The 14954-nt window shown below is 32.2% G+C and overlaps 2 protein-coding genes across 2 annotated transcripts; one reads left to right on the top strand and one right to left on the bottom strand.

Annotated features, from left to right (window-relative positions):
- Positions 1–3178: 3178 nt before the first annotated feature.
- LOC105112077 (uncharacterized) lies at positions 3179–6599 on the top strand. Its single transcript, XM_011007647.1, has 3 exons — positions 3179–3459; positions 3806–4241; positions 4470–6599. The coding sequence occupies exons 2-3, from the start codon at positions 3871–3873 to the stop codon at positions 6385–6387; spliced, it is 2289 nt and encodes a 762-aa protein (XP_011005949.1). The 5' UTR covers positions 3179–3459; positions 3806–3870; the 3' UTR covers positions 6388–6599.
- Positions 6600–7453: 854 nt separating this feature from the next.
- LOC105112076 (protein RADIALIS-like 4) lies at positions 7454–10852 on the bottom strand. Its single transcript, XM_011007646.1, has 2 exons — positions 10144–10852; positions 7454–9075 (listed from the first exon to the last, which is right to left on the bottom strand). The coding sequence occupies exons 1-2, from the start codon at positions 10431–10433 to the stop codon at positions 9048–9050; spliced, it is 318 nt and encodes a 105-aa protein (XP_011005948.1). The 5' UTR covers positions 10434–10852; the 3' UTR covers positions 7454–9047.
- Positions 10853–14954: the final 4102 nt, after the last annotated feature.

Genomic DNA, 14954 nt, shown 5'->3' with positions numbered 1-14954 from the left:
CTTTTGAAATTGAGGTTATAAAATAATTTTAAAAAAAATATATTAATATTAATAATTTTTAATTTAAATATTTTAGATTTAACTATTCCTATTATATCATGAAATAAATAATTTTTTATATAAAATATTTTTTATTGCTCCATTAAACTATTTACAATTTAAGATTATTATTAAATTCTGCAAATGTCACGTGTTCAAGCGCTCTCTATTTAATTTATATAATATTATTAAATAATATTAAATATTAATTTTTAAAATAAAATATAATTATACTAGATAAGATTCAGTTCAATATATTTTAAATTTTAAATTGGATTTGATTTGAGAGAATAATGGAGCATGCCTCTACCTTTTTACGTCAACAATAAATACATGCTACGCTTAAAACAAAAACATAAAAATAATAAAATAATAAAATCAAGAGGCTCTGTATTTGATTGTATACACAGATATATATTATTTTGCTTTCAATAAAATTTCAATCCTGCCCTTGGGACAAAAAAAAAAACCTTGGATTGACTATGGCTATTGGGAGGAGAATAATTTTTTTTATAAGGTTCATTAATTATTGTCAGATTAATTAGAAGTATATAAATCCTTTTAACCTTTTCAATACAGTAAAATTATTAAATTATTATTAAAAATAAGATTTAATTAATTGGAGTTTAGGGGTGTTTTAATATTTTTACCTTTTCAAATCACAGTAACATTGCTAATACACTTAAACGTGAAATTTCATTAATTGACATTGAAGGGTTTTTTTTTTTGTATTTTTATCATGATTTTTTTTATTATAATTAAGTTGATTAGGGGTAGTTTTATATTTTATTAAATATAAATATTATTAAAAAATTAGTTAACACATGTATTACAAGTATCAGTATGTGGGTTGTGGTCTTGTTCTTCAAGCATGTCTTTTATATCTTTTAATGGTAAAAAAAAATGGCTTCCAGAACAATGTTAGAATTGTCTTAACGACTCTCCATTCTTGGGAGGCATGTGTTGTCAACAAACCTTTAGTTTGGCGCTAATAACCTTTTTTTTTTCTTTTCTTTTTTTTCCTCATATTTGATCCTTTAATGTTTCATAACAATCCTTCAATTTGTTTTTCTTTCATATTTAATTAAGTTATTTTGATTATTATTTGTTTTACTTGAAATAATTTATAAAATTAGATTTTTTTCAATTTCATCACCACTTTTTCATATCATATTTGGTCTTTATTCTTTTGATTACTATTTGTTTCATTTTAGATAATTTTTAAAAATATTTTTTTAAAATTTCATCCTCCTTCAAGTTTTTTTAATCAAATTTAATCCCTATTTTTTTTATTGTTATTTTTTTTACTTTAAAAGCTTTTTTTAAATTGATATTTTTTTTAAGTTTCATCTTTCAATTTTAAATTGATTGGAAATTGAGCTTTTTGAATAATTATAGGATTCCATGGGTTATGAGTTTGAAAAATTAACCCAAACTTAGAAGATTTGTTCGGTTTTGCTTTGTGTTATTTTTCTCTTTTTCTTAAGCTTCTTCTTTTTTTTTTTCTAGTTTCATCCTTTTACATTTATTTAATTTGGAATTGAGATTAATTATTGTTATTTGTTTGTTTTTATAAGATTTTTCACTAATTTTGAAATTGACATGGTTTATCTTGAGTTTTTTTATTTATTGTTTTTTATTAAATTTAATTTTTTAATTTTTTTTTGTTTTTGAATAAAATAAAATTAATTAATTAAATATGAATATAAGATATTCACTTTAAGATATTTTACTTGGTTTGTTTTCAGGGTCATTATTGTGACCACACATGTGGCTTCTCTTGGTATTATCATGCAATTTTTTGTATTGGTGTTAATATCATTTTGGTGAACTCTTCTAATAATAAGGTGATGTCCATTGTAAAGCGACGGTGAGTTTTCAATATTTTTTTATTTATTGTATTCTCGAGTTTGACATTGATAACTTATTTTTATAGTTAATTATTGTAAAAAAATTGTTTTATTTATTTTTATTTTTTTAATCATGTTATTAAATTAACCTAACATATTAAACTTATTCAATTCAATAACTTGATTTTTTTATTTTTTATTTTTATTTTTTAAAATAACATCATTTGAATGTTTTTTATATTAAAAAAAGTTTAATCCGTCCACGACATACCCCTGACCACCTATGTAAAGTCTGTTTGATATTGTGGTAGTTTTTGTTGTTCTGGTTTAAAAAAGTTGTTTTTTAAAAACTATTTTTAGTTGAGGTTGAGTTGATATTTATACTTTTGAAATTGAGGTTATAAAATAATTTTTAAAAATATATATTAATATTAATAATTTTTAATTTAAATATTTTAGATTTAACTATTCCTATTATATCATGAAATAAATAATTTTTTATATAAAATATTTTTTATTGCTCCATTAAACTATTTATAATTTGGGATTATGATCAAATTATACAAATATCACGTATTCAAGCACTCTCCATTTAATTTATATAGTATCATTGAATAATGTTAAGTATTAGTTTTTTGAATAAAATACAATTAAAAAATAAAAATAATTTTTTATTTTACTAGATCAGATTCAGTTCAATACATTTTAAACTTTAAATTAGATTTAATTTGACCAGAATAATGGAGCATGCCTCTACTTTTTTTTACGTGAACAATAAATACATGCTACGCCGTTAACTAAACCATATAGGATGGTTTAGCGTTTTCATTCGTGCAAGAAACAGCTCCTACTGTTTTTTTTTTTTTTTTTCATGCGTTTCAAACGCAAAATTTCATGGGATCCATGAATAATTACCTATATTTTTTTATTATTAAACATATTATATCTATATTTCAAACAAAACACAGACATAATCTCCTTAACAAACAGCACTGCAGTAGATTGTAAATTTCATGTGTGGCTGCATAATTAGTATGGGCTGACACGTTAAGGAATTATTTTTGCCGAATTGAGAATGGCATGGCCTAAATTATTGCATCTAGAATGTGAGTGGAACAAGAAGTCCTGACCGATCTGCATTCAATAAGGCCTACAATTAGATTACACGGCTCAACTCTGAGATTGCACTCTCCAGCCGAGTAAACCGACAATAGGCCCACATTAAGAGCCCAAGAACAATGAAAACGAGGAGTGAATTTGTCTTTTTTTATATAGGTCAGCCACTCTTTTTTCTGGGAATTTGCGTTTTCATCCAACTCTCGGTAGTTTTGAGAATTTTGACAGAGAGAGAGAGAGAGGAGATATCCCTAAAAGTCCAAAACCTAACCTCGAAATTTCCAATCAATCCAAAACCACAATTTTATTTCAATTCACCTCCTTCACCATCAAAACCCACCGTAATTCAAACCCGAAATCCCCCCCCCCCAATCTTAAATCTAGGGTTTCTTTGTTCTTCTTCAATGGAGTAAAAGCTAGTGTTTTGGCCTTGTCTTGCAATTTCAGCACCTGGGTCAGTTTGATTCCCTCTCTTTTCTTTTGATTGTTTTTCTATCAAAGTTATTTTATTTTCGTGCTACATTGTTGTCATATGTTGAATTCAGGTTCGCTCCTGCGTTCAATTTTTTTTATTTCATAATTTGCAAGAAAGAAAGCTTTTTTTTTTTTTTATAATTAACAGTTGCTTAACATGCTTACTGTTTGAACCTGCTGAATAGTCCTGTGACTGCGTACAAAGGATGTCAATTGTCAAGATTTGTGTATTTCAAATTTTATAATTTGTTACAGCTAGCTATGTCTTGTTTAGAACTGTATTTCCATTGATTAATTAATTTATTTTTTAATTCTTTTCTGGACAGATTATTTGCTTTGGTCTTGTTGAATTCGATAATTGACACTTGCGGCAAAGAATTGGAAAAAAGTGATGAGTAACCCTATTGTGATATGTCAATCTGGTGGGAAGTTTACCACTGCTAGTGATGGTTCCTTGTCATATGTTGGTGGAGATGCTCATGCTATTAGTGTAAGTCGTGAGACTAAATTTGATGATTTGAGGTCGGAGATGGCTGATATGTGGAAGTATGGAGCTGATTCAATGACCATCAAGTACTTTCTTCCCAATAACATGCGGACTCTGATCACGATTTCAAGTGACAAAGACCTTCAACGATTCCTTGATTTTCATGGAAACTCGGTGACTGTGGATGTTTTTGTCATTAAGAATGAGAACTCAACAGCTTTAGCCTCATTTAAGCCTAGTACAACTGGAGCCCTGATTACAACTCCACGTAAAAGGTAATTTGCATATCTTCTTAAAATGTGGAAGAGGAAGGTTTATGTTGCTTTCCTCTGTTGAATGGATCGCCTGGCTTCTGATGGTAATCTTAAAATGTTGGCAAGGGTCTGATCTCTGATTTGAGCTGTAATGAGATGTAGCTGACCATGTGGATATAATTGTTTCCAAACTGATGTAATTGTCATACTTGTATTTTATTTCATGTTAATGCATTATTGGTCTTGCAGGGCCAGCAAGAAGAGATTGGTCCAACAAGAGACCCCTCTCAATGTTACACCTGTTGCCGCTGCTCCCGCTCCCGCTCCTGCTCCTGCTTTTCTTGCTTCTGCTCCTGCTTCTGAGAATGCTGGGCGATTCAACACCTTGGCTGCAGCTGCTGGTGAAATTGAGAGTGTTGGACAGCTGAAACGTGTTAAGTTATGGGAGAATTGCATAACTGGTCTTCACCAGCAGTTTAATAATGTCCGTGAAGTCCGTGATGCTTTACGCAAGTATTCAATTGCTCAGGGATTCACAGTCAAGTTTAAGAAAAATGATAGTATGCGTGTAAGTGTTAAGTGTAGTGTTGATGGCTGCCCTTGGAGGATTTTTGCATCAAGGTTGTCTACCACACACTTATTCCGAATTAAGAGGCTGAATGAAATCCATACATGTGGAGCTGGTACCGGTACAGATAGTCATCCTCGAGCCTCAAAGAAAGTAGTGGAAGGTATTGTCAAAGAAAAGTTGCATGATAGTCCTAATGTCAAACCCAAGGAAATTGCTAATCAAATTCAGCAGGAATTTGGAATTGAATTGAGATATTCACAGGTTCGACGTTGGATGGAGGCTGCCACAGAGGAGATTCAGGGTTCATACAGAGAGGCCTACAATCAATTGCCATGGTTGTGTGAGAAGATTGTAGAGACAAATCCGGGTACTGCTATCTCTCTTAACACCAGGGAGGACCTGAGTTTTCATCGTCTATTTGTTGCCTTTCATGCTTCACTACATGGTTTTCAGAGTGGTTGTCGCCCCTTGCTTTTCCTTGATACTATGAGCCTGCAATCAAAATATCAGTCAGAATTGCTGACTGCAGCAGCAGTGGATGGAAATTATGGTATTTTCCCTGTTGCTTTTGCTATTGTGGATGTGGTGAATGGTGATAACTGGCATTGGTTTTTGGTACAATTGAAATCTGCACTTCCGACACTTCAGCCAATAACATTTGTGGCGGATAGACAGATGGCACTAGGACAGTCAATTTCTGTGGTTTTTGAGAATTCTTACCATGCTTATTGCCTTAGGTATCTGGCAGAAGAGTTGAAGAGGGATCTTAAGGGTCCATGCATTCATGAAATTATTGGTGTCATCGTTGGACATCTTTATGATGCTGCATATGCTCCTACACTTGATGCATTTAGAAAGTGCATCGAAAGCATCAAGAGTATTTCACCTGAAGCTTATGATTGGATTTTGCAAAGTGAGCCCGTGCACTGGGCAAACTCATTTTTTGAAGGTGCAAGGTACAACCATATAACATCAGCCATTGCTGAGTCATTTTATAGTTGGTTAAAGGAGCTCACGGCATTACCAGTAACGAAGATTATTGATACCATTCGCCATAAATTGATGGAGCTAATTTACACTCGAAAGGTGGATTCAGAACAGTGGCTTACAAGATTAACTCCATCTGTGGAGGATAAATTGCAGAAAGAGATTCTCAAGGCACAGTCGCTTCAAGTTATGTTTTCACCCAGTAACACTTTCGAGGTGCAAGATTTTTTGGGTGCAGTTAATGTTGTTAACATAGATGCCTGGGACTGCAGTTGCAGGGAATGGCAACTTAATGGTTTCACGTGTTCGCATGCTGTGGCGGTGCTTCAACACATTGGTAGGGATGTATATGATTACTGCTTCAAATTTTATACAACTGAAGCTTATCGCTTAACATATTCTGAATCAATAAAGCCTGTTCCAACAGTGGATAAGCCTGCTCCTCAAGATTTGTCAGAGGTTCAGGTACTTCCTTCCCCTCTTCGTCGAATCTCTGGCTCTCCCAAAAAGAGAAGAATTCGGTCAAGAGGAGTGGTTAAAAGGCCACTGCATTGCAGCAGGTGCAAAGGAGAAGGCCACAATAAAGTATCATGCAATGTGGCCTATTAGATGCATCACGTTATCTAGAGCTGTACCTTAAATTCATTAAGCACATGTCAGATAGATCGATATCAGGCTGCCTGTTTAGTTTTAGGGATAGGTTAGATGGGAAAGGAGGTTGTACTCTGATGCAAGTGTGACTTTTAAGGGTTTGTATCGGATTATGCAATGCTTTAATTTTAGTGTGGCATTTGTTCTGCTCACTTGATTTCGATGGTAAATCCATGTTGTTTCTGCCTTCTGGTTTCCGTGGGAGCAAATCAGAATCTACATTTTACTCCATTGGCAGGACGACGAGTCTGCAACCTGCACATGACATGGTTATCTTCGTGGACCTAATTTCAGTTTTATAAAATCAAATATCTGTTCACCAGTGAAGGATCTTGGAGATTTCGGTTGTTAGAATTAACTCTATTAATATTTTCAATGAAGTCCCCTATAAAGTAATAGTTTATGAATATGACTGCGGAATTTGTATAAAGAAGATAGTAAAGCGTTGCATTTTTTATTTATTTTTAAAATAATAATAATTGCATTTGGCAATCAGTATAATTAAGAATTATTTAATTACTTTTGTTAATGACTTGAGCTTCACAAGTACAAAAAAGAGTGCAGTACGCAGTACACTTTAAAAAATGCCCTTGAAACCCTAATCTGATTAGTACTGAAAGGAGGCAGTACAGGGTTAGCTAGTCCAAGTAGAACTGGTAGGACATGTCTGTACTATAATGCTTTGCCTTGTTGACTTATAAAAGCCCCGTGGACAGCATGATCCCAAATCACCCAAGGGGAAGCGTGTTCCAAAACTTTGTTGTAAGCCTTTTTTTTTCAAGGAGAAGGCTGAGGCTTTGAGAGGTTAATTTTGGTGGGAGTAGCTGGCATGGTGAAAGGTGAAGGTACGTAAACAGTGATCGTGGGGAGAGGGAGTAGAAAGAGACAGGTGAAGACGGGGAACAGGCAGAGCATGGATGGAGCTACTAACAGAAGTACCTGTTTTGGCTCTACCCATGCACTGCCTCTTCCCTGGCTTGTGGCTCTTCTTTTTCTCCTCCCTTCTTTTGTTTCCATTAACTTCTTTTTTTCTGTCACTTTATTTAGAACTGTGATAAGCGATATATAGTAGCAGCAGCTGCACTTTATTCAACAAGAAGAAAAAAAATCGTCCTAGCACTGACCATTAGTGATTTATGACATCATTGTATTAAATGCTATTTATTTGTTTCTCTTTTTAGCCCTACTCTTTCGGCAGAGAAAATAATCCTTATGATTGAAATAACAAATGTTTCTAGGAAGCGTTTTTCGCTTCCACCGTGAGCTCAGCACCATCAGAGGCTTCATTGATAGGGACAGATTTGTACAGCTATTCCTTCTTTGTTTACCTTCAAACAGCAAATCAATGGTGATATCAAATTTTGAGTCTCCAGGCAGATGAAGCTGCTACATTTTGACGAGTTTATATATCATAAGCATAGAGTATCATGTGGTTCCTTCTTTTATGTATTTGAATCACTGAGATAATGCAAAGTTTGTTGTTATCTTTGGCCGATGGCAAATTCGTCCATGAGGATATGAATATGGTCACTTGCTGCAGTCAGAACAATTTTCCAGGGACAGACGTCCTTTGAAGACAGCAGCTCCTCTAAGCATGAAGCTTGAGAGGAAAAACAAAGAAGCGCGGGGGGCGGGGCGGCGATGGGGTTGGATTGTCTATTCCCATTTTCTGCTTGCCCTTGTAACATTATAGATCAAAACGTTGCCATGAGCTGCCAGGAAAAACCAAGGCATTGATCAATAGCAATGGAGATCTATGTTTGGACACTAAAAAGCTTAGAATCAACTTCTCAATACAGGCGAGAATTCCCTGTAACCTAATGATAATCTGATGATCGTGATGTTGGTATCGTCTTCCTTGAAGAACATCAACTAGACAAACCATCATATTTTACTTTCTATTTCCTCGAAAGGATTGTAATTTCAAGTTTTACCATGACTATCGGGGGCCTCAATGGCATTGTAACAGAACAATTTTCATGCTCTCACTGTGTACTTTTGTTTCAACATAACATTGTGCTGCGACAAATGCAGGGATGTCAACCGTTCGCTTTTTTGGACCTAGTTCGTTCCCCTTGCACATGGCTGCTTAATGTGCAGAGCACATTGTACTTTTCGGAATATTTATTTCACAAGCTCCTCGCTTTCTTCATAAACTAGACTTGGTGATAAACAAAAATCGGTGTGGTGTATGGAATCCTAACAACATTTCTTTAGTCTGACATCTTGATCACATTGTGCTGCCTCAGGTGGTCAACATGAGACAAGTCCAAGATGGTTCTGGCCAGTTTGTGAAATCCTAAGCACTTCAACCATTGGTAATAAACAGCAAAAGAACAGGTGGGATGGTTGACTGTCGGGCTAAGACGTGGAATTCAAAAAAGGAAAAGGAAAGAAAATGGAAGCAAAGATTGGAAGATTAACAGTTCTGATCCACATTTCATTGGCAACTTCTGATTTACAAAGGACAGATATGTATTGTACCTTACAAACTACGAACAAAGCTTAAGAATTGATACTCCTACCACCATCAATTATGTTCCTGACTTGCAATCTTCCTGAGCAGTAGCTCAACAGGAATAGTTCTGCTCTGTTGAATTGTTTGCCAACCCTACCAATCAATCCATGTCCAGTCGTATCAGCAACCTGGATACGAAGATATAGCAAAGATCAGGAACAACAAAAGAAATAAGACATTTGAGCAAACTGAAATCTAACTACAAAAGGAGTAAAAATCTCTTTCTGGTTGGAACTCAAAAAGCTACTGGCAAGGAGAATTTTTAACCTGTGTGAAATAAAATAAATCATGATACCAGGCTGGCTCCAATCACTGGTACTAACATGCAGCCTATTCAAGCTAAAATGGTAAATCTATTGAGACAAAGACGTTAATTTACTTTGTGCTCTCCACGTTTAATTTTTTTTATTACAAGTGATTTTACACCTAGTTTCCTCAAGGCTTGCCGTATGTTGAGTGCATGTTGACTGAGGAATAGTGGATTGCTACTCGCGACCAAGATATGCTGTATTGATCGTTTTCTTTAGACTGGAAAGAAAAATTCATCAGCTAGGAATCACTGCATAATTAGACAGTGGAAAGGTATAAAACTGATGCATTTTTCGGGAGGAATTGGCTGGCCCTAGTGGGACACTGTTTTCTCAATGGCCTGAGAAAGATTTTGTCAAAGAAACCAAAACAAGGATGACAGGCAGACCAGAAAAATCCTAGTAGAAAAAAGTGGAAAGACCAAAAGATTTTCTATGTTATCTGGCCCTTGATTGATCAGACTGGCAATATTGGATTCACATGGTTGACCAAACGATTAAAATGAGTGTCTGAAATTCTGAACGGAAATGAAAAGGAATTTTCAAGATAATAAATAGGTGCCTTTTAAAAGCGAGAAGGGTTTTTTTATCATATGTCAGCCAGAGGATTACTCGTCCTGTGAATGGAATGCGTTTTAGTGACCTGAGAACCTGGAATGGATATGAAGATAAATATTTTTAGAAGAATTAAATGAAGCTGTTCTGGTTATCTACAGCAGGCATGGAGCATCATCAGATTGGAGCCAGAATATGTTAATGAAAACACTTAAACACGGACAAAAAGAAGAAGGAAGAAGAACCAGAACAGGAAAAGAAAATTTTTAAAAGCAAAAGAAGTGAGCTAAAGCAAATCCAATTCATCAATTAAAGCTGAAGCTTAATACATACTTGTGATCTTCATCAGTCCAACATACAGATTGAAAGCAGTCAACCTGAACACAAGGCTGGGCTTCTCCAACAAGTGTGTGATCCAATTTACCAGACTCTATACCCTGCAAATCCTCTAAAAGGATCACATAATGTTTTTGCACATCCTCTTCACTCTTCCTCCCTCCAACCATGGCTGCAACCACCTTCCATCTATCTGGGTCTTCTTCATCAACCACAGCCAAAGCCATCTCAAACAGCTTGTTTTCTTCCCAGCTCCACCCATACAAAACTTTTGGTAAAGCATCCATGTCACTCGAACACAAGTGGCCGAACCAAAACAAAACAATCACCCCTTCAGTTCTGATCACTTCTGGCACCTGCTTAGATTTTTCCAGAAAACAAGGAAGACCCAGTTGGTCATTCACATTATAGTATTCATCGAAAGAAGCTTGACAGAATCATGTCTGGTAGTTTGTTTGATTCTGTTTCAGATTCCAACTCCCCCTCAGTTCTTAGGGTCGTGTCAGTTATTGCTTGCTATGAACCGCAACAGCTTCTCCCTTTGTTTTCTTTTAGGAAGGGATCTGTATTTGTGTCAGAGACAAATGGCCTTGCGAAGTCAAGGTCCATGCGTCAGCAATATTTAAAACAAGGAGTGATAAACACAACATGGATTCCAAGAAAATAATATCCATCCTTCCGGTCCAAATCAGGAAACCAATAATCAGAAGGGACAAAGCGTGACACATCATCAACCATTCTGAGAAATAGAATCTGATTAATTACTTTTATTTTGAGCATTCGAATCCGATTGCTGTTAGATCCGGAACTCCAGGCATCACAAGAAACTCTCTCTCTCTCTCTCTGTTAATCAATTTGATATCAAATTCACTAAACCATTAGTGGAAATGGACAGATAGATTTCATATTAAGCCAATCAGAACATGTTCACATGATTCAAATTTCTACCTTGCAAGTAAAGAAAGAGACTTTTGTGGCTTGGATTGCATATTAGCTGGGGTTTTTTCTACATCTCCAAGCATTCACAATTGGTCATTTTCATGGACTTTTTTATGTGGGAAGAAAGAAATGGTAGCTGGCTGTTAAAGAATTCAATCAACGAGTAAAAAGGAAATGATATCTTTATTTATTCTTTGAATGGAACCGGCGGTGAGTAGAAAACCAATCCAGACCTCTTCTACTCCTCTCTCTCTCTCTCTTTCATTGAGGTTCCTAGAATGAGGAAGCCTTTTTATGACAGGTATGTTCACTTGTCTCCTTCAGTCCTAGCAGTTTTGGACCCAAGGGATTGCACTATATCCGTGGTCTTTGCTTCAAAGTTTCTATTGTATTACTCTGCGCTCTTTTTTTTTTTTAATATAAAAAGATATCTGTATGATACTAACATATTCTCTGGTAGAATTAAATATAAATTATATAGGAGCTAATTTGATGTATCTTGTTAAAAATAATTTTAAAATTTATTAAAAATATAATTTAATTAAAAAAAATTAATACAACATGTTTTTAAAAATATAATGAGATAAAAACATATTAGATAGATCTAGTTTAACTTGTTAAATACACGACCTGTATTATAAGACTGAGATAACCTTATAGTTAATAAATCATAATAAAATATGAAACTCAATTTCTAATTAAACCAATATTAAAAATTAAAATTAAAAAATAAATTCAATTAAAAAAACCAAAATAACAAACAATTTGAGTTAACTTGTCAAATTTACAAACCGAGCCATGTTATTGGGATAAACTTTATAGAAAGAAAATGAAAAAAATTATGAAACTTAATTCTCAATCAATCCAATATTGAAAGATAGATTATTATTTTTTTAAATATCAATTAAAAAATAAAATAAAAAACACGAGTCAATACGAGTTAACCAATCAAACTCGTGATTCAGGTAATGAGACCAAAATGATTTCATAGGAAGCAAAAAAATAATAAGCTTAATTCCAAATTAATCAAATATTGAAAGATAAAATTGAGAAAAAAATTTAAAAAAAAAGAATAAAAAAACTTATTTAACTCGTAAATCAGAATAAGAAATCTCAGTGTTGAAGGATGAAATAAAAAATAACCCGAGTCAACCCGAGTTAATTTGTTAAACCCATGACCCAAATTAACCAAATGACGCTTTATAAAAAGCAAAAATAAAATAAAATGAAGCATAGTTCTAAATCAACCAGATATTGAAAGATAAAATTTTAAAAATAAATTTAAAAATAACAATAAAAAAATTAACATAAGTTAACATGTCAAACTCGTGATTTAAATTATGAGATAAAAATAACCTTATAGAAAGCAAACAAAAAAAATAATCTGAGTCCACCTAAGTTAACCTGTCAAACTTGCGATCAAGGTTATGAGACTGTCATAACCTACAAAAATCAAAATAAATTATAAAATTTAATTTTTAATAAACTCACTGCTAAAGGTTAAAATTGAAAAAACATTTCAATATAAAAACAAGATATAATAAAACGATATCAATTTACATAGGTTAACCCATAAAACATGTGACACGAGTTATAAAATTGAGATAATCTCATAAAAAGTAAACTAAAATAAATCATGAAGCCTAATTCATAATCAGTTCAATGCTGAAAGATGAAATTGAAAAAATATTAATTAAAAAAATTATATTACTCGAGTAATAAGACTGAGATAATCTCATAGAAAGTAAACCAAAATAAATTATGAAGTCTAATTCTCAATCCACTCAATGTTAAATGATGAAATTAAAAAAAAATATCAATTAAAAATAGCAAAAAAAAAACTTGAATCAACCAAGTTAACCCACTAAACTCATGACACAGGTTATGAGACTAAGATAACCAAGTATAAAGCAAACCATTATAAATCATGAATCTTAATCTCCAATAAACTAAATATTAAAGTATAAAATTAAGAAAAGAAATATAGATTAAGAAAACTCAAAACAAAAACACACTATTGAAATGAATAGTGATTTGTAAGATGTTGAATAGTAAAATCACCATCTCTTTTAGTTTATAATATTTAACAAAAAGATATAGGGTATGGAAGAAATATTGTAGCTATAGACACAAAATACTATGAATTGTAACAATGATTTTACAATTTTGCCCTTCATCAAATCAACCTAAAAGGCTAAGTTTAGAGGTAAAATGGACTTTCTTATATGATCATTTGTCATTAATGTTTTAATTGAAGGTATAAAGGTCTTCTCATGTTTTTTAGAATAGTAAAACACCTTTAACACCCTTAAAGACAAAAATTAGATAATTGGTTGTTAAGGGTTTTTTAAAGATTTTTTTTTTTTGTATAATTCAATTACTAACTTACCCCTGAAATTAAAAAAAATAGGCTTTTTTGGGGGGGTATTTTTGTATTTTCTTGTTGGTTTTTGCATTATAAGCAAATTAGTAAAAAGGTAAATTAATATTTTGCATTAATGAAGAATTATTAAATTTTAAAATCTATTTGCCACGTGCTAGTGATGCGAAAGGGTTCTGTCATGCTTAGATGGTGCGTGTGGCTTCTTGCAGTAGTGAAAAATTATCTTCTATCATGTCATTAGATTCCCTCCAATGTCCTCTTCCTCTAATAGTTACTTGTGTTCAGTTTTTCTCGACGGATTATTGTTAGAGATTTTATTTTTGCATTTTTTTCCCTACTCTTCCATGAATTCGCATTTGGAAATTAAAATTACAAGATATTCCTCTTAGTTAGGGATATTTAGTATCAATCCTCATTCTTTTGATTTGTTATTTTTGTGTATAGCACTTTTGTAAGTTTTTTGTTTTATTTTTTAATTTTATCCTTCTAGATTTTTCATTTTTATTTTTTTCAGATTTGGTCCTGATTCTTTTTTTTTCTTAATTTTTTCTTATCTCTTTTATAAACTTTTAATTATTTTTAATTTCATCCTTTAATCAAAATATTTAGTTTGTTTTTTTTAGTTTGGTCCTTATTTTTTGGGTGCTTTCTTTTTTAATTCTTTTGTAAAATTAATTTTTCTTTTCAATTTAGCCCTATAATTCAAAATTATCCACCCTCTTATTTATTTTTAATTTTTTAAAAATTTGATCCTTGTTATTTTGAATGCTATTTTATATTTTTTTTTTGTGATTGAATGTTTTTTTCTTTCAATTTTATCTTTTGAGATTTGGTTTTTTAAGTTTTGAAATTCTTTTTTTTTTCTAGGTTTGATGCTTGTAATTAAATGGCTCAGGTCATGAGTTTTATGAGCTAACATAGATTCTTGTTTTTTTTATGGACTTATTTTATTTTTTGATTTCATTATTGGACATTGATTTTTTTAGAAAAAAATAGTCTTTATAGTTTTCTTTATTTATCTTTTTATAAGATTGTCCTGATTTCATCACATGACATATGGATTTAGTGGGTTAATCCAGAAAGACGCCTCCCACCTTTTTTTTTTCTTTTAGTTATTTTTTTCTCTGAAATCTTGCTGTATTATTAATTTTTTTAATTTTATTTTTTAATATTTTATTTTTTGAGAATTAGCCTTCTTATTTTTTTTTTATTTGGTGCTTCTAATCAAATGGCTATCACACAGGTTTCATAAGCTAACAACTGTAGGGATCAAGTTTTTTTTTTTACTTATTTTTTTGTTCTCATCTCATATTTGGACATTGGTTTTTTTCTAAATTGAATTTCATGATTTTCTTGATTTTTTTCTACCGAGTTATCTTGATTTTATAATATGACCTGTGATTTTGACATGTTGATCCAAGTAATCTCGGGTTTTTTTTTTATAATTACTATTTGCTATTTTTTTATTTTTTTGTATGTTTTATTT

Source organism: Populus euphratica, unplaced genomic scaffold (genome assembly GCF_000495115.2).
Source record: "Populus euphratica unplaced genomic scaffold, PopEup_1.0 scaffold322.1, whole genome shotgun sequence".
Taxonomy (NCBI): Eukaryota; Viridiplantae; Streptophyta; class Magnoliopsida; order Malpighiales; family Salicaceae; genus Populus; species Populus euphratica.
This window is presented reverse-complemented; position numbering and strand designations above follow the sequence as displayed.